This window comes from Sinohyriopsis cumingii, chromosome 10, assembly GCF_028554795.1.
Source record: "Sinohyriopsis cumingii isolate HCF-2022 chromosome 10, ASM2855479v2, whole genome shotgun sequence".
Classification (NCBI taxonomy): Eukaryota; Metazoa; Mollusca; class Bivalvia; order Unionida; family Unionidae; genus Sinohyriopsis; species Sinohyriopsis cumingii.
The window spans coordinates 91117318-91139534 of NC_142970.1; the positions used below are offsets into that span (position 1 = coordinate 91117318).

Sequence of the window (22217 nt, forward strand, 5' to 3'; positions counted from 1 at the left end):
AAAAAAAATGTGAAGCTTTCACATCATCCTTCTAAAAACAATGTGAAGGTTGCATATTTAACATTTGTCCTCATAAAATAAATGTGAAGGTTTTCATGATTATGATCATGCTTAAAATATATGAAGGTTTTGTTCTAACGTTTTTGCAGGTTATATACAGTGGGATGTGCTGTGATTTCATTAATTTTTACTGGGTACAAATGTTTGGGGATATATGAATTAACAGTATATCAAAAGAACAGTGTAGATGGGAGAAATTTTAACAGAACACTTGCTTTGCTTGAAAGTAATTTCAAGGTCATAATGCCATTTTACTTATTGCTATTAACTTGTATTGTAGGTGCATCTTGGGGTATGAAAGTCATGCCCACTAAAACTGGATCACTGTGCTATACTTTCTGAGGTTTATTGTATTGCTTTAAATACTTGTGCTATAAAAAGCTTGGGAATTTTGTGCTATAAAAAGCTTGGGAATTTTGTGCTATAAAAAGCTTGGGAATTTTGTGCTATAAAAAGCTTGGGAATTTTGTGCTATAAAAAGCATGGGAATTTTGTGAGCTTCAGCCAACTTTTGCATGGAAAGCAAAACATATATAGTTGTACTTGTTGCTTCTGAGTTAAGATAATATTTCATAATTTGACATATCATTTCATTGCATGTAGGGCTGAAGTGGAGGATCTACAGATGCTGTGGTGTGAGGTGAAGAAGGAGGTATTGGAAATGGAACAGCTTATTTCCAGTAGACTGTCTGGTATTTGTGCTGGAAATGAGAACTTCCACCCTCTTGATACCCTGGAAGTTGTCAACCAGGTAACCTTTAAACATGAATTGATGCTTTGTCTGAAATCAAAACTAATTGATTTTTGGCAAGATCACTTTGGCTGGAGATTCTACATAATGATCATTGTGAAATCTTTGTGCGTCCATATGTCTCTGCCTTAGTTATCCATTGCTTTTTATGTGGTCAACTGTCGAGTATGGTTGGCCATAGGGCTATGTCTCTTGGTATGTGGATAAATATTGATGTGTACATCACAAGTTTACCTAAAGCACAGAAGAAAAAAAATCATTGCACCAGCCAGTGATACAATTGTCTGATACTACGTTCTGACAGGTTGCCATACCTATGCATGCCTAATGACCCAGGCCTCCATATAAATTATTAATAATACCTTAGTTTATACATGACTTATAAATGGGTTTGAGCAAACGTGATTATCAGGTTAACACAGTAAATGTATTAAAGCGGTGAAATTGATGTCATGGTTACTAGTATATCAGGTTAATATAATAGAGGCATTATATGGGTGATATCGACGTCATGATTACTAGTATATCAGGTTAACACAATGTATTAAATATTAAATGGGTGAAATTGAGGTCATTAGCACAAATCAGAGTGTTGGTTAATGCAGTGTATTAAATGAGTGAAATCAAAGTCATGATTAACTCTTTACATTAAATGAGTGAAATGATTATTGCAATGTATTAAGCCAGTGAAATCAAATTCATGATTAACTCGTGATATTAAATGAGTGAAATTGAAGTCATGATTAACTCATTATATTAAATGAGTGAAATTGAAGCCATGATTGACTCATTATATTAATTGTTGTTGTTGTTGTTGTGGGGTTTAACGCCATTTTTCAGCACGCGATAGGCTATACATGGCGGCCAGTATTAATGGTGGAGGAAGAACCCGGGAAAACCCCGGAAAGAACCACCGACCCACGAGACTCATTATATTAAATGAGTGAAACTGAAGTCATGATTAACTCATTATATTAAATGAGTGAATTTGAAGCCATGATTGACTCATTATATTAAATGAGTGAAACTGAAGTCATGATTGACTCATTATATTAAATGAGTGAAATTGAACTCATGGTTAATGCAATGTATTAAATGTGTGAAATTGAAGTCATGATTAACTCATTATATTAAATGAGTGAAATTGAAGACTATTAAATGAGTGAAATTGAAGACATGATTAATGTAATGTATTAAATGAGTGAAATAGAAGTCATGATTAACTCATTATATTAAATGAGCGAAATCAAACTCATGATTAGTGCAATGTATTAAATGAGTGAAATCAAAGTCATGAATAACTCATTTTATTAAATGAGTGAAATTGAAGTCATGATTAATGCAATGTATTAAAATAATGAAATCAAAATCATTATTAACTCTTTATATTAAATGTGTGAAATTAAAGTCATGATTAACTCATATTAAATGAATGAACTTGAAGTCAGGATTAATGCAATGTATTAAATGAGTGAAATTGAAGTCAGGATTAACACAGGGCATTCAAAGGCTGAAATCAAGTCATGATTAAAATAATGTTATGGGTGAAATGGAAGCCAATATTACTAGTATATCAGGTTAACACAATTAATGTATTAAATAGATGAAATTTACTACATCATAATTAACACAACCTCTTCAAGCTGCTTTTCTGTAAATAAATTTATATTTGAATGTGTTTGCTTAAGTTGAACTTTGACCTATAAACACTAACAGTAATTTAGTCTGTAAGCATATGTACAAATTGTACATGGTTTTTAATTAGTATTTGTATATGTGTGTGCATGCAAACATGTATAAGAAAGGTAGTAATTGATTGCATGCTGTATATATGTTTGTACATATAGAGCTTCAGAGTAGATTAGCCCTCTTATGTAAAAAGTGAGTTAAATAAAATCTTTTTTATTAAAATATTTAAAAGGATCTAAAATAAGTGAGAAGCAGAAGGTGCTTTGTAAATTGAAATTTGAAACTTGTGAAACAAAGTCTTTTGCCTGTGCAGATACATACAATTTTTTTAAAGTATATGTAGCAGCATGTGGAATTTACCTTTCTACAGATGCCATAAATGTCAGGCAGTATGTGCATGTTATATATAGGTAACAGCCATATGAGAAATAAATGTCAGGCATTATATGCATGTTACATATAGGTAACAGCCATATGAGAAATAAATGTCAGGTATTATGTGCATGTTACATATAGGTAACAGCCATATGAGAAATAAATGTCAGGCAGTATATGCATGTTACATATAGGTAACAGCCATATGAGAAATAAATGTCAGGCATTATGTGCATGTTACATATAGGTAACAGCCATATGAGAAATAAATGTTAGGCATTATGTGCATGTTACATATAGGTAACAGCCATATGAGAAATAAATGTCAGGCATTATGTGCATGTTACATATAGGTAACAGCCATATGAGATATAAATGTCAAGCATTATATTCATGCTACATATTGTAACAGCCATATGAGAAATACATTTTAAGCATTATGTGTATGATACATATAGATAACAGCCATATGAGAAACAAATGTCAAGCATTATATGCATGTTACATGTATGTAGCATCCTTATGATCTCTTATCCAGCTGAATCACTTTTGGTCCACATTTTCTAGAGGTAAGGTGTCACATGGCTCAAATCTTTGAAAATCTAGAATCACCCTTATATCATGCTTGAAAATAAATTGCACACATGCTGTGTATGTTGTTGATGGTAAAGCAAAGGCTAAGTTATTTAGAGGCCATATTGTATAATCCAGCAAAAAGTTTGACATCAGATTGAGTATTTTCTTACTCCTCACTCTTTAGATGATAAACCTGTTACGAGAACAGCTGTACCAGCAGCAGATCATGATCAGCCATGATTCCCTTCTTGACGATGATGAGGAATATGAATCTCCTTCAAACAGGTCATCTGTTTCCATGGCATCTGTCTCATCTGCAGGACAGATTTGGCCTGATCTTACACAGCAGATCTCTGAGATGAGGGAACAGCTAACCAGATCCAGGAGCTCTCTATGTCAGGAAATGGAGGAAACATTGTCAGAGGTAAGTCTGTGTCTTTTACCATGTGTCATTTGAGTTATAAGGCCCCCTACCAAACCAACCTATCTGTTCTGGACATTAGTTTTATGTACACCTGATAATGGCACAGAAGCTGTGAGTTCAGAGCTTGATGGTAGCTTTTTTTTCTGCATGTTACTTTTGGTGAGATCTTAATGTGCCACACTGGCATATTACTTTTGGTGAGATCTTAATGTGCCACACTGGCATGTTACTTTTGGTGAGACCTTAATGTGCCACACTGGCATGTTACTTTTGGTCAGATCTTAAAGTGCCACACTGGCATGTTACTTTTGGTGAGATCGTAATGTGCCACACTGAGAGTCAAATAGAACTGTGATGAGGACATGTTTTAAACACCAAGAGGTGAATCTAGTTGATATTGGAGGATGAATGCCCAGGTAAACAGCAAGATGTCTTGCAGTGTACAACATCACTTACTAACCAAGTTGGTCTGGACTTATAATCTAGACATGTATGTGTCTGATTCCAAGCTAGAGTCCTGTGTTCAATTATTGATGCCTTGTGAAATATGATGATCTCGACTCCTGTATTTGGACATAGCAGTATGATGATCTCAGCTCCTGTATTTGGACATAGCAATATGATGATCTCAACTCCTGTATTTGGACATAGCAATAGGATGATCTAAACTCCTGTATTTGGACATAGCAATATGATGATCTCAACTCCTGTATTTGGACATGGCAATATGATGATCTCAGCTCCTGTATTTGAACATAGTAATATGATGATCTCAGCTCCTGTATTTGGACATAGCAATATGATGATCTCACCTTCTGTATTTGGATGTAGCAATAATGCAGGTTCAATAATGATAATGGTGCCACCATGATAAGTTGGAACTGTTAATGAAGAAATCCACCTAAGTGTCAGCAATGCATGCATTACGCTGTTAACTCACTAATAACATAATACACACATTTTCTCCAAAAAAAATGAAGAAGAAAAACCAAAACATTTTTGGGGTTATTAGTGAGGTAACACAACTTAAATGAATACTTCTACCATTACTACAATGCTCCCTCACTATATAGTCCCTCTGTATACAGCTGGCCCACATATTCTGTGCATGGTCATGGCACAGTTTGATTCATTTTTTTATATATATAGTCACTTGGTTTCAGTTCTTGATATTCAGAACCAAATTTCATATGATTTTGTTTTATTAAATACCTGCAGGGTTTCCATTGTTATGACAAAAGCCTTGTTATGACACTGCCTTCTTATGACAGCCTTCTTATGACACTGCCTTCTTATGACTGCTTTGTTATGACACTGCCTTCTTATGACTGCTTTGTTATGACACTGCCTTCTTATGACTGCTGTGTTATGACACTGCTTTGTTATGACACTACCTTCTTATGACTGCTTTGTTATGACATTGCCTTCTTATGACTGCTTTGGCACACTGTACCTCATGAAAGGGTGCATCATTCATAATGCATGTTATGTTTCCCATCAACAGCATCATAAAGAGGGTAAAGTGTGATAGTTTGTTATAATTAGCAGTACTGTAATTCATCTAATTTGTCAGACCCTCCAGTTTTCCAGACATCATATTTTGAACATTCATAATAAAATTTTAAATAGTATAACAGAATATCTGGAAATCTTTGTTGAAAGCTAATAAAAAACACAGATTTAAGTTTGAACAGATATTAAGGAATCTTGTACCTGTACTAATTCACAGGTTATTGAATGTTCAACAAACAGGTCATGAAAGCACTTTAATTACCCTGATTATCGTATGGATTAACTTAATGTGTTGTTGAGAGGCAGCAACAAAAGCTTCTGACATGCTTCACAACTTGTGATCAAGCAACTTCTGAAACAAAAGTGAACTGTGAGCTTGTTAAAGGTAACAATAAAAGAAAAACAACATTTCATCTTAAGACTGTTGGCAGAATCAATTTAGGATTCACTTGAGTAACTGTAAAAATCAATGGTTGTCAGTATTTTATTGAGCCAACATGTGACTGCAAGCTTCTTTTATTTCTTCCACCAGAGAGCATACAAAGGGAGACAAAGCAATTGGGCATATCAAATAAAACAAATTGGGTATCATGTATTAAATCATTAACAAGTGTTGTTAAATAATTATGTTTTCCATTTCCCAGTAGACTAAATTGGGTTTACATTTATTTGTAATAAAGTAGTCATAACAGTGGTATATTTCCCTTTGATAACCTCATTTGGTCATAGTTTAGTCATCTTTATAACAGTGGTATATTTCCCTTTGATAACCTCATTTGGTTATAGTTTAGTCATCTTTATAACAGTGGTATATTTCCCTTTGATAACCTCATTTGGTCTTAGTTTAGTCATCTTTATGACAGTGTTATATATCCCTTTGATAACCTCATTTGGTCTTAGTTCTGTCATCTTTATAACAGTGGTATATTTCCCTTTGATAACCTCATTTGGTCCTAATTTAGTCATCTTTATAACAGTGGTATATTTCCCTTTGATAACCCCATTTGGTCTTAGTTTAGTCATCTTTATGACAGTGTTATATATCCCTTTGATAACCTCATTTGGTCTTAGTTCTGTCATCTTTATAACAGTGGTATATTTCCCTTTGATGACCTCTTTTGGTCATAGTTCTGTCATCTTTATAACAGTGGTATATTTCCCTTTGATGACCTCATTTGGTCATAGTTTAGTCATCTTTATAACAGTGGTATATTTCCCTTTGATAACCTCATTTGGTCTTAGTTTAGTCATCTTTATAACAGTGGTATATTTTCCTTTGATAACCTCATTTGGTCTTAGTTCTGTCATCTTTATGACAGTGTTATATATCCCTTTGATGACCTCATTTGGTCTTAGTTCTGTCATCTTTATAACAGTGGTATATTTTCCTTTGATGACCTTTTTTGGTTATAGTTCTGTCATCTTTATAACAGTGGTATATTTCCCTTTGATGACCTCATTTGGTCATAGTTTAGTCATCTTTATAACAGTGGTATATTTCTCTTTGATAACCTCATTTGGTCCTAATTTAGTCATCTTTATAACAGTGGTATATTTCTCTTTGATAACCTCATTTGGTCATAGTTTAGTCATCTTTATAACAGTCGTATATTTCCCTTTGATAACCTCATTTGGTCATAGTTTAGTCATCTTTATAACAGTGGTATATTTCCCTTTGATGACTTCTTTTGGTCATAGTTCTGTCATCTTTATAACAGTGGTATATTTCCCTTTGATAACCTCATTTGGTCATAGTTTAGTCATCTTTATAACAGTGGTATATTTCCCTTTGATAACCTCAGTTGGTCCTAATTTAGTCATCTTTATAACAGTGGTATATATCCCTTTGATAACCCCATTTGGTCTTAGTTCTGTCATCTTTATAACAGTGGTATATTTCTCTTTGATGACCTCGTTTGGTCATAGTTCTGTCATCTTTATAACAGTGGTATATTTCCCTTTGATGACCTCATTTGGTCATAGTTCTGTCATCTTTATAACAGTGGTATATTTCCCTTTGATAACCTCATTTGGTCATAGTTTAGTCATCTTTAGAGCAGTGGTATATTTCCTTTTGATGACCTCATTTGGTCTTAGTTTAGTCATCTTTATAACAGTGGTATATTTCCTTTTGATGACCTCATTTGGTCTTAGTTTAGTCATCTTTATAACAGTGGTATATTTCCCTTTGATGACCTCATTTGGTCTTAGTTTAGTCATCTTTATAACAGTGGTACATTTTCCTTTCATAACCTCATTTGGTCTTAGTTCTGTCATCTTTATGACAGTGTTATGTATCCCTTTGATGACCTCATTTGGTCTTAGTTCTGTCATCTTTATAACAGTGGTATATTTCCCTTTGATGACCTCTTTTGGTTATAGTTCTGTCATCTTTATAACAGTGGTATATTTCCCTTTGATGACCTCATTTGGTCATAGTTTAGTCATCTTTATAACAGTGGTATATTTCTCTTTGATAACCTCATTTGGTCCTAATTTAGTCATCTTTATAACAGTGGTATATTTCTCTTTGATAACCTCATTTGGTCATAGTTTAGTCATCTTTATAACAGTGGTATATTTCCCTTTGATAACCTCATTTGGTCATAGTTTAGTCATCTTTATAACAGTGGTATATTTCCCTTTGATAACCTCATTTGGTCATAGTTTAGTCATCTTTATAACAGTGGTATATTTCCCTTTGATGACCTCTTTTGGTCATAGTTCTCTCATCTTTATAACAGTGGTATATTTCCCTTTGATAACCTCATTTGGTCATAGTTTAGTCATTTTTATAACAGTGGTATATTTCCCTTTGATAACCTCAGTTGGTCATAGTTTAGTCATCTTTATAACAGTGGTATATTTCCCTTTGATAACCTCAGTTGGTCCTAATTAAGTCATCTTTATAACAGTGGTATATTTCTCTTTGATAACCTCATTTGGTCATAGTTTAGTCATCTTTATAACAGTGGTATATTTCCCTTTGATGACCTCTTTTGGTCATAGTTCTGTCATCTTTATAACAGTGGTATATTTCCCTTTGATAACCTCATTTGATCATAGTTTAGTCATCTTTATAACAGTGGTATATTTCCCTTTGATAACCTCATTTGGTCATAGTTCTGTCATCTTTATAACAGTGGTATATTTCCCTTTGATGACCTCATTTCGTCATAGTTTAGTCATCTTTATAACAGTGGTATATTTCCCTTTGATAACCTCATTTGGTCTTAGTTTAGTCATCTTTATGACAGTGGTATATTTCCCTTTGATGACCTCATTTGGTCATAGTTTAGTCATCTTTATAACAGTGGTATATTTCCCTTTGATAACCTCAGTTGGTCCTAATTTAGTCATCTTTATAACAGTGGTATATTTCCCTTTGATAACCTCATTTGGTCATAGTTTAGTCATCTTTATAACAGTGGTATATTTCCCTTTGGTAACCTCATTTGGTCATAGTTCTGTCATCTTTATAACAGTGGTATATTTCCCTTTGATAACCTCATTTTGTCTTAGTTTAGTCATCTTTATGACAGTGTTATATATCCCTTTGATAACCTCATTTGGTCTTAGTTCTGTCATCTTTATAACAGTGGTATATTTCCCTTTGATAACCTCATTTGGTCCTAATTTAGTCATCTTTATAACAGTGGTATATTTCCCTTTGATAACCCCATTTGGTCTTAGTTTAGTCATCTTTATGACAGTGTTATATATCCCTTTGATAACCTCATTTGGTCTTAGTTCTGTCATCTTTATAACAGTGGTATATTTCCCTTTGATGACCTCATTTGGTCTTAGTTTAGTCATCTTTAGAGCAGTGGTATATTTCCTTTTGATGACCTCATTTGGTCTTAGTTTAGTCATCTTTAGAGCAGTGGTATATTTCCTTTTGATGACCTCATTTGGTCTTAGTTTAGTCATCTTTATAACAGTGGTATATTTTCCTTTGATAACCTCATTTGGTCTTAGTTTAGTCATCTTTATGACAGTGTTATATATCCCTTTGATGACCTCATTTGGTCTTAGTTCTGTCATCTTTATAACAGTGGTATATTTTCCTTTGATGACCTCTTTTGGTTATAGTTCTGTCATCTTTATAACAGTGGTATATTTCCCTTTGATGACCTCATTTGGTCATAGTTTAGTCATCTTTATAACAGTGGTATATTTCTCTTTGATAACCTCATTTGGTCCTAATTTAGTCATCTTTATAACAGTGGTATATTTCTCTTTGATAACCTCATTTGGTCATAGTTTAGTCATCTTTATAACAGTGGTATATTTCCCTTTGATAACCTCATTTGGTCATAGTTTAGTCATCTTTATAACAGTGGTATATTTCCCTTTGATGACCTCTTTTGGTCATAGTTCTGTCATCTTTATAACAGTGGTATATTTCCCTTTGATAACCTCATTTGGTCATAGTTTAGTCATCTTTATAACAGTGGTATATTTCCCTTTGATAACCTCAGTTGGTCCTAATTTAGTCATCTTTATAACAGTGGTATATTTCCCTTTGATAACCTCAGTTGGTCCTAATTTAGTCATCTTTATAACAGTGGTATATATCCCTTTGATAACCCCATTTGGTCTTAGTTCTGTCATCTTTATAACAGTGGTATATTTCTCTTTGATGACCTCGTTTGGTCATAGTTCTGTCATCTTTATAACAGTGGTATATTTCCCTTTGATGACCTCATTTGGTCATAGTTCTGTCATCTTTATAACAGTGGTATATTTCCCTTTGATAACCTCATTTGGTCATAGTTTAGTCATCTTTAGAGCAGTGGTATATTTCCTTTTGATGACCTCATTTGGTCTTAGTTTAGTCATCTTTATAACAGTGGTATATTTCCTTTTGATGACCTCATTTGGTCTTAGTTTAGTCATCTTTATAACAGTGGTATATTTTCCTTTGATAACCTCATTTGGTCTTAGTTCTGTCATCTTTATGACAGTGTTATATATCCCTTTGATGACCTCATTTGGTCTTAGTTCTGTCATCTTTATAACAGTGGTATATTTCCCTTTGATGACCTCTTTTGGTTATAGTTCTGTCATCTTTATAACAGTGGTATATTTCCCTTTGATGACCTCATTTGGTCATAGTTCAGTCATCTTTATAACAGTGGTATATTTCTCTTTGATAACCTCATTTGGTCCTAATTTAGTCATCTTTATAACAGTGGTATATTTCTCTTTGATAACCTCATTTGGTCATAGTTTAGTCATCTTTATAACAGTGGTATATTTCCCTTTGATAACCTCATTTGGTCATAGTTTAGTCATCTTTATAACAGTGGTATATTTCCCTTTGATAACCTCATTTGGTCATAGTTTAGTCATCTTTATAACAGTGGTATATTTCCCTTTGATGATCTCTTTTGGTCATAGTTCTGTCATCTTTATAACAGTGGTATATTTCCCTTTGATAACCTCATTTGGTCATAGTTTAGTCATTTTTATAACAGTGGTATATTTCCCTTTGATAACCTCATTTGGTCATAGTTTAGTCATCTTTATAACAGTGGTATATTTCCCTTTGATAACCTCAGTTGGTCCTAATTTAGTCATCTTTATAACAGTGGTATATTTCTCTTTGATAACCTCATTTGGTCATAGTTTAGTCATCTTTATAACAGTGGTATATTTCCCTTTGATGACCTCTTTTGGTCATAGTTCTGTCATCTTTATAACAGTGGTATATTTCCCTTTGATAACCTCATTTGGTCATAGTTTAGTCATCTTTATAACAGTGGTATATTTCCCTTTGATAACCTCATTTGGTCATAGTTCTGTCATCTTTATAACAGTGGTATATTTCCCTTTGATGACCTCATTTGGTCATAGTTTAGTCATCTTTATAACAGTGGTATATTTCCCTTTGATAACCTCATTTGGTCTTAGTTTAGTCATCTTTATGACAGTGGTATATTTCCCTTTGATGACCTCATTTGGTCATAGTTTAGTCATCTTTATAACAGTGGTATATTTCCCTTTGATAACCTCAGTTGGTCCTAATTTAGTCATCTTTATAACAGTGGTATATTTCCCTTTGATGACCTCTTTTGGTCATAGTTCTGTCATCTTTATAACAGTGGTATATTTCTCTTTGATAACCTCATTTGGTCATAGTTTAGTCATCTTTATAACAGTGGTATATTTCCCTTTGATGACCTCTTTTGGTCATAGTTTAGTCATCTTTATAACAGTGGTATATTTCCCTTTGATGACCTCATTTGGTCATAGTTTATTCATCTTTAGAGCAGTGGTATATTTCCCTTTGATAACCTCATTTGGTCATAGTTTAGTCATCTTTATAACAGTGGTATATTTCCCTTTGATGACCTCATTTGGTCATAGTTCTGTCATCTTTATAACAGTGGTATATTTCCCTTTGATAACCTCATTTGGTCATAGTTCTGTCATCTTTATAACAGTGGTATATTTCCCTTTGATAACCCCATTTGGTCTTAGTTTAGTCATCGTTATAACATCATTAGATATTAATTTCAGTGATACATTCAATTCTCATAGACAACCTTTATGTTATGATATTGATGTTAGAAAGCGGTCATGGTGATAAGCTTCTAGGCCTTACTTAGATTTTGTTGCCAGTGGCTGTACATGTAGTTGATGAATACAGTTATTCAGTAGTTGTAAAGCAAAAAGGAAAAACAGACCAGAAATTCAATGAGAATTCTTTATATGTACAAGACTACACTGAATCATTATCATGAATGTGTTATTTATAGGCCAGAATATGATGCAACCAACAGCTTACCTACCTTTGACTCCTTCTGACCAATCATAAACTTACCATTTACACACAATCACATCAATAAAGATATTCATTTTCTGGGGGAAAAATATTCAGCAGGAATTTAATAATTTTATTAGCACATGAATTATCCAAACAGATGGAAAAATAATTATTTTTATTGCCCAGATATTTAGGTCAGTAACTGTAGAAAAGTCGGTATTTTGTAACACAGTATAAGTCAGTATTTTGTAACACAGTATAAGTAAGTATTTTGTAACACAGTCTAAGTCAGTATTTTGTAACAGTCTAAGTATTTTGTAACTCAGTCTAAGTCAGTATTTTGTAACACAGTCAAAGTCAGTAGATTCTAACACAGTATAAGTCAGTATTTTGTAACACAGTATAAGTCAGTCTTTTGTAACACAGTATAAATCAGTATTTTGTAACACAAAGTCAGTATTTTGTAACACAGTGTAAGTCAGTATTTTGTAACACAGCATAAGTCAGTATTTTGCAATGCAGTTTCTCCTTTTTGTCTTAAAATCCATTAAGTCTAACAAAGTACCACAGTGGTTGGTCTCATATATAGTAAAAATTGCTCAAAAAATATTTAAATTTTTAAACAAAAAAGAATTCTTTATTATTCATTGTCACATATAATCTAGATTATGAAAAGAAATCTGAGTAAATGTCCACTTGGTTTGGTGTGGGATGTATTCACTTCTTACAACAGCTAGACTAACAAATTGCAGAGGTATACACGTTGTGTTACACATGTTCTCCATGTTGAACTGAGTTACCAAGATTCCACTCTACTCATCAACTGGTCATGAAATTGTGTCGAAAGCAGGCTTGAGACAGCAAACTTGAATCTGGAAGCACATTGTCATCACCTTCAGAATCAGTTTTCATATATTCCCATACTTTGGTTGATACAAAACTAGACCACATATTGATTGATACAATGTAAACAGACCATACATTGATTGCATGCATGCAAACGGACCATACATTGATTGATATAATGCAGATAGACAATACATTCATTGATGCATGCAAACAGACCATACATTGATACATGCAAACAGACCATACATTGATTGCATGCATAAAAACAGACCATACATTGATTGATCCAGGCAAACAGACCATACATTGATTGATACAGGCAAACAGACCATACATTTATTGATACATGCAAACAGACTATACATTGATTGATATGATGCAGATAGACAATACATTCATTGATGCATGCAAACAGACCATGTATTCAGACCATACATTCATTGATACATGCAAACAGACCATACATTGATTGATACAATGCAGATAGACAATACATTGATTGATACAATGCAGACAGACCATACATTTATTGATGCATGCAAACAGACGATGTATTGATTGATACAATGCAAACAGACCATGTATTGATTGATACATTGCAAACAGACCATACATTGATTGATATGATGCAGATAGACAATACATTCATTGATGCATGCAAACAGACCATGTATCAATTGATACAATGCAGATAGACAATACATTGATTGATACAATGGAAACAGACCATATAATAATTGATGAAATGCAAACAGACCATATATTGATTGATACATACAAACAGACCTTACATTGATTGATACAAAGCAAACAGACCATACATTGATTGATACAATGAAAACAGACCATACATTGATTGATACATGCAAACAGACCATATATTGATTGATGCATGCAAACAGATGATATATTCATTGATAACATGCAAACAGACCATATATTGATTGATACAATGCAAACAGACCATATATTGATTGATGCATGCAAACAGACCATATATTGATTGATACGATGCAGATAGACAATACATTGATTGATACAATGCAGACAGACCATACATTCATTGATGCATGCAAACAGACGATGTATTGATTGATACAATGTAAACAGACCATGTATTGATTGATACATTGCAAACAGACCATACATTGATTGATACATGCAAACAGACCATACATTCATTGATGCATGCAAACAGACCATGTATTGATTGATACATGCAAACAGACCATACATTCACTGATGCAGGCAAACAGACCATGTATTGATTAATGCGTGCAAACAGACCATATATTGATTGATACAATGCAAACAGACCATATAATAATTGATACAATGCGAACAGACCATGTATTGATTGATACATGCAAACAGACCATACATTCATTGATGCATGCAAACAGACCATATATTGATTGCATACATGCAAACAGACCATATATTGATTGCATGCATGCAAACAGACCTTACATTGATTGATATGATGCAGATAGACCATACATTCATTGACACATGCAAACAGACCTAACATTGATTGATACAATGCAAACAGATACCATATATTGATTGATACATGCAGATAGATGATACATTCATTGATACATGCAGATAGATCCTACATTTATTGATGCATGCAAACAGACCATACATTCATTGATACAATGCAAACAGACCATACATTAATTGATACATGCAAATAGACCTTACATTAATGCATGCAAATATACCATGTATTGATTGATACAATGCAAATATACCATATAATAATTATACAATGCAAACAGACCTTACATTGATGCATGCAAATATACCATGTATTGATTGATACAATGCAAATATACCATATAATAATTATACAGTGCAAACAGACCTTACATTGATGCATGCAAATATACCATGTATTGATTGATACAATGCAAATATACCATATAATAATTATACAATGCAAACAGACCATATAATAATTGATGAAATGCAAACAGACCATATATTGATTGATACATACAAACAGACCTTACATTGATTGATACAAAGCAAACAGACCATACATTGATTGATACAATGAAAACAGACCATACATTGATTGATACATGCAAACAGACCATATATTGATTGATGCATGCAAACAGATGATATATTCATTGATAACATGCAAACAGACCATATATTGATTGATACAATGCAAACAGACCATATATTGATTGATGCATGCAAACAGACCATATATTGATTGATACGATGCAGATAGACAATACATTGATTGATACAATGCAGACAGACCATACATTCATTGATGCATGCAAACAGACGATGTATTGATTGATACAATGTAAACAGACCATGTATTGATTGATACATTGCAAACAGACCATACATTGATTGATACATGCAAACAGACCATACATTCATTGATGCATGCAAACAGACCATGTATTGATTGATACATGCAAACAGACCATACATTCACTGATGCAGGCAAACAGACCATGTATTGATTAATGCGTGCAAACAGACCATATATTGATTGATACAATGCAAACAGACCATATAATAATTGATACAATGCGAACAGACCATGTATTGATTGATACATGCAAACAGACCATACATTCATTGATGCATGCAAACAGACCATATATTGATTGCATACATGCAAACAGACCATATATTGATTGCATGCATGCAAACAGACCTTACATTGATTGATATGATGCAGATAGACCATACATTCATTGACACATGCAAACAGACCTAACATTGATTGATACAATGCAAACAGATACCATATATTGATTGATACATGCAGATAGATGATACATTCATTGATACATGCAGATAGATCCTACATTTATTGATGCATGCAAACAGACCATACATTCATTGATACAATGCAAACAGACCATACATTAATTGATACATGCAAATAGACCTTACATTAATGCATGCAAATATACCATGTATTGATTGATACAATGCAAATATACCATATAATAATTATACAATGCAAACAGACCTTACATTGATGCATGCAAATATACCATGTATTGATTGATACAATGCAAATATACCATATAATAATTATACAGTGCAAACAGACCTTACATTGATGCATGCAAATATACCATGTATTGATTGATACAATGCAAATATACCATATAATAATTATACAATGCAAACAGACCTTACATTGATGCATGCAAATATACCATGTATTGATTGATACAATGCAAATATACCATGTAATAATTATACAATGCAAACAGACCTTACATTGATGCATGCATATATACCATGTATTGATTGATACAATGCAGATATACCATGTATTGATTGATACATGCAGATAGACCATACATTCATTGATACAATGCAAAACGACCATACGTTAAGCAACACAATGCAGACAGACCATACATTAATTGATACATGCAAATACTATAAATACACCAATGTACATGCTGTAGGTACTCAAATACCCTAATAACTAATTTGTGAAATAAATTATTTTCAAATCCAAAATTGAAGTACTTGTTACTTAGGCAAATAGCAATAACATTTGAGATCATGTTTGTTTGCCAAAACAACCAAGTCGATATTTTTTTTAAAAATGGAAAAACTTGTTTTTTTTTATTAGGAAGTGAACGGATCACAGTAATAGAAATAGTACAGCGCTCCCTCAATACAAGGCCATCCATTATAATGCCATTCCTGTTATAATAGAAATAGTACAACACTCCCTCATTACAAGGCCACCCATTATAACACCATTCCTATTATAAGGTGGTTATAGTCATGGATCCCATTCTTATTGTGTAGGAGTGAAATTTGATGTCCTTCAGGTTTAAATGCTAATTGGTAACTATAAAAATATTTGTGGAATAATAACCATTGTAACATTGTCTCACCCTACACCATCACCCTGTTTGCTTTACTTGGCTATTACCACTCTGGTGGCCTAGTGGTTAGAACATTAACCTTGGATACATTCTGTCACGGGATCAAACCCTGGCCAAGCCATACCAAAGACTTATAAAAATGGTATGAACAGCTGCCTCGCTAGATGCTCAGCATTAAGAAGTTTGTGTTTGGACTGGTCAGTCTGGTGTCAGGATAATGTGACTGGGTGGGACAGACATGCAGCATGATTCTCCATCACTATAAACTGCCTCACTGCAAATTGTTTTAAAGCTATGCCAAAAACTCACACACACACACACACACACACACACACACTTGACTATCATGGTTGTTGTTTAGTATGGTCGAAGTAAACATTTCTTGTATTGGCTGTCATTGTAGTCTAGTAGTATTCTAGAAGTAGACTATTGTACTGGCTATCATTGTAGTCTGAGACTAGTAGTATTGTAGAAGTAAGCTATTGTCTTGGCTGTCATTGTAGTCTAGTAGTATTATAGAAGTAGACTATTCTATTGGCTGTCATTGTAGTCTAGTAGTATTATAGAAGTAGACTATTCTATTGGCTGTCATTGTAGTCTAGTAGTATTATAGAAGTAGACTATTGTATTGGCTATCATTGTAATCTAATAGTATTGTAGAAGTAGACTATTGTATTGGCTATCATTGTAGTCTAGTAGTATTGTAGAAGTAGACTATTCTATTGGCTGTCATTGTAGTCTAATAGTATTGTAGAAGTATGATATTGTATTGGCTATCATTGTAGTCTAACAGTATTATAGAAGTAAGCTATTGTATTGGCTATCATTGTAGTCTAACAGTATTATAGAAGTAGACTATTGTATTGGCTATCATTGTAGTCTAGTAGCATTATAGAAGTAGACTATTCTATTGGCTATCATTGTAGTCCAGTAGTATTGTAGAAGTAAACTATTGTATTGGCTATAATTGTAGTCTATTAGTATTGTAGAAGTAGACTATTCTATTGGCTATCATTGTAGTCTAACAGTATTTTAGAAGTAGACTATTGTATTGGCTATCATTGTAGTCTAGTAGTATTGTAGAAGTAAACTATTGCATTGACTGTCATTGTAGTCTAGTAGTATTGTAGAAGTAAACTATTGTATTGGCTGTCATTGTAGTCTGTTAGTATTGTAGAAGTAAACTATTGCATTGACTGTCATTGTAGTCTAATAGTATCATAGAAGTAGACTATTGTATTGGCTGTCATTGTAGTCTAGTAGTATTATAGAAGCAGACTATTGTATTGGCTATCATTGTAGTCTAATAGTATTGTAGAAGTAGACTATTCTATTGGCTATCATTGTAATCTAATAGTATTGTAGAAGTAAACTATTGTATTGGCTATCATTGTAGTCTAACAGTATTGTCCAAGTAGACTATTATATTGGCTATCATTGTAGTCTAGTAGTATTGTAGAAGTAGACTATTCTATTGGCTATCATTGTAGTCTAATAGTATTGTAGAAGTAGACTATTGTATTGGCTCTCATTGTAGTCTAATAGTATTGTAGAAGTAGACTATTCTATTGGCTATCATTGTAGTCTAGTATTATTATAGAAGTAGACTATTGTATTGGCTATCATTGTAGTCTAGCAGTATTATAGAAGTAAACTATTGTATTGGCTATCATTGTAGTCTAGTAGTATTGTAGAAGTAAGCTATTTTCTTGGCTATCATTGCAGTCTAGTAGTATTACAGAAGTAAGATATTGTATTGGCTATCATTGTAGTCTAGCAGTATTATAGAAGTAAACTATTGTATTGGCTATCATTGTAGTCTAGTAGCATTGTAGAAGTAAGCTATTGTCTTAGCTATCATTGTAGTCTAGCAGTATTATAGAAGTAAACTATTGTATTGGCTATCATTGTAGTCTAGTAGTATTGTAGAAGTAAGCTATTTTCTTGGCTATCATTGCAGTCTAGTAGTATTACAGAAGTAAGATATTGTATTGGCTATCATTGTAGTCTAACAGTATTGTAGAAGTAGACTATTCTATTGGCTATCATTGTAGTCTAGTAGTATTGTAGAAGTAGACTATTCTATTGGCAATCATTGTAGTCTAGTAGTATTGTAGAAGTAGACTATTCTATTGGCTATCATTGTAGTCTAGTATTATTATAGAAGTAGACTATTGTATTGGCTATCATTGTAGTCTAGTAGCATTGTAGAAGTAAGCTATTGTCTTAGCTATCATTGTAGTCTAGTAGTATTATAGAAGTAAGCTATTGTATTGGCTATCATTGTAGTCTAGTAGTATTGTAGAAGTAAGCTATTGTCTTGGCTATCATTGCAGTCTAGTAGTATTATAGAAGTAAGCTATTGTCTTGGCTATCATTGTAGTCTAGTTGTATTGTAGAAGCAAACTATTCTATTGGCTATCATTGTAGTCTAGTAGTATTATAGAAGTAGACTATTCTATTGGCTATCATTGTAGTCTAATAGTATTGTAGAAGTAGACTATTCTATTGGCTATCATTGTATTCTAGTATTGTTATAGAAGTAGACTATTGTATTGGCTCTCATTGTAGTCTAATAGTATTGTAGAAGTGGACTATTGTATTGGCTCTCATTGTAGTCTAATAGTATTGTAAAAGTAGAATGTTCTATTGGCTATCATTTTAGTCTAGTAGTATTGTAAAAGTAAACTATTACTTGTCTTGGCTAATATTTCATTGCGTTTGATTTTCAGCTGAAAACAACTATTCTAAATGAAGTGAAACAAGAGTTGCATGGTAGTAACATGCACCTGCAAGAAGAACTACAGGTAAGTTTTACACCTGTTCCTCATTATAAAACTACAGGTAAGTTTTACACCTGTTCCTCATTATAAAACCACTCAGTATGAATCGGGTAAGGACAGGGATCTCATTCATTTGCCCATGTATGATATATGTACCAAAAATTTCCAGCATGTGAGTCTAATCCAACGATCATATAGACCCTGATCTGCCATCACATAATTTGCCAGCAGGTCAGGGTCTGTGATGGTTGCAATTGGATTTAACTTGTAAGCAAGTATACACAGACATTATATGATAATTGCATACTTATTGTAATTGACACTTAAACATATAGGAGACAATGCTTTGCTTGCTTCACTTGACCATTTCCAAACCATGATACCCACACTTAGACATCCACTTGTGATGGTTATATAGTAATAGTGACTTTGCATTATGATTTTGTATATTATTTGATGCAGCAATAGTTAATTTGTGCTATAGTTCAGTATACTCTGTGATTTAGCAATAGTTAATTTGTGCTATAGTTCAGTATACTCTGTGATTTAGCAATAGTGACTTTGCATTATGATTTTGTATATTATTTGATGCAGCAATAGTTAATTTGTGCTATAGTTCAGTATACTCTGTGATTTAGCAATAGTGAATTTGTGCTATAGTTCAGTATACTCTGTCATTTAGCAATAGTTAATTTGTGCTATAGTTCATTTACTGTATAGTTTCACACTATTTACTTTGTACTGTAATTTGATTTACTGTGCAGTTTAGCGATAGCGATGTTTGCACTAAAATTTTGTTACTATATAGTCTGACCAATTTTGCACTATAATTTGTTATGCAGTGTGTGTTAGCAATAGTGACTTTGCAAGATAATTTGATATATGGTGTGGGTTGGCAATAGTGACTTTGCACTATAAATTAGTAAACAGTGTGTGTTTGCAATAGCGACTTTGCAGGATAGTTTGATATATAGTGTGGGTTGGCAATAGTGACTTTGCACTATAAATTAGTAAACAGTGAGTTAGTAATGGTGACTTTGCACGATAATTTGGTATATAGGGTGGGTTGGCAACAGTGACTTTGCACTGTAATTTAGTAAACAGTGTGTTTTAGCAATAGAGACTTTGCAAGATAATTTGATATATAGTGGGGGTTGGCAATAGTGACTTTGCACTATAATTTAGTAAACAGTGTGTGTTAGCAATAGTGACTTTGCAAGATAGTTTAATATATAGTGTGGGTTGGCAATACTGATTTTGCACTTTAATTTAGTAAACAGTCTGTGTTGGCAATAGTGACTTTGCAAGATAATCTGGTATATAGTGTGGCTTGGCAATAGTGACTTTGCAAGATAATTTGGTATATAGTGTGGGTTGGCAACAGTGACTTTGCACTATAATTTAGTAAACAGTGTGTGTTAGCAATAGCGACTTTGCAGGATAATTTGGTGTATAGTGTGGGTTGGCAATAGTGACTTTGCACTATAATTTAGTAAACAGTGTGTTAGCAGTGGTGACTTTGCAAGATAATTTTGTATATAGTGTGGATTGGCAATAGCGACTTTGCAAGATAATTTGGTATATAGTGTGGGTTGGCAATTGTGACTTTGCTATATAATTTAGTAAACAGTGTGTGTTATTAATGGTGACTTTGCAAGATAATTTGGTATATAGTGTGTTTTGGCAACAGTGACTTTGCACTATAATTTAGTAAACAGTGTGTGTTAGCAATATTGACTTTGCAAGATAATTTTGTATATAATGTGGATTGGCAATAGCAACTTTGCGAGATAATTTGGTATATAGTGTGGGTTGGCAATAGTGACTTTGCACTATAATTTAGTAAACAGTGTGTTAGCAATGGTGACTTTGCAAGATAATTTTGTATATAGTGTGGATTGGCAATAGTGACTTTGCAAGATAATTTGGTATATAGTGTGGGTTGGCAATTGTGACTTTGCCATTTAATTTAGTAAACAGTGTGTGTTATTAATGGTGACTTTGCAAGATAATTTGGTATATAGTGTGGGTTGGCAACAGTGACTTTGCACTGTAATTTAGTAAACAGTATGTGTTAGCAATAGAGACTTTGCAAGATAAATTGATATTTTGTGGGGGTTGGCGATAGTGACTTTGCACTATAATTTAGTAAACAGTGTGTAATAGCAATAGTGACTTTGCAAGATGATTTTATATATAGTGTGGGTTGGCAATAGTGATTTTGTACTTTAATTTAGTAAACAGTCTGTGTTAACAATAGCGACTTTGCAAGGTAATTTGGTATATAGTGTGGGTTGGCAATAGTGACTTTGCACTATAATTTAGTAAACAGTGTGTATTAGCAATAATGACTTTGCAAGATAATTTGGTGTATAGTGTGGGTTGGCAATAGTGACTTTGCAGGATAATTTGGTATATAGTGTGGGTATCCAATAGTGATTTTGCACTGTAATTTAGTAAACAGTGTGTTAGCAATGGTGACTTTGCAAGATAATTTTGTATATAGTGTGTGTTAGCAATAGTGACTTGC

At 33.1% G+C, this 22217-nt stretch overlaps 1 protein-coding gene across 5 annotated transcripts in view; it reads left to right on the forward strand.

Annotated features, from left to right (window-relative positions):
• The window catches only part of LOC149790573 (uncharacterized), a 199077-nt gene that overhangs the window by 169868 nt on the left and 6992 nt on the right, over positions 1 to 22217 (forward strand). For all 5 annotated transcript variants that reach the window (XM_089972651.1, XM_089972648.1, XM_089972650.1 and 2 more), the window contains 3 exons: positions 664 to 811; positions 3636 to 3875; positions 19637 to 19711. In XM_089972651.1, the coding sequence (XP_089828777.1) occupies positions 664 to 811; positions 3636 to 3875; positions 19637 to 19711 (463 nt within the window). The remainder of the gene's footprint in view (positions 1 to 663; positions 812 to 3635; positions 3876 to 19636; positions 19712 to 22217) is intronic.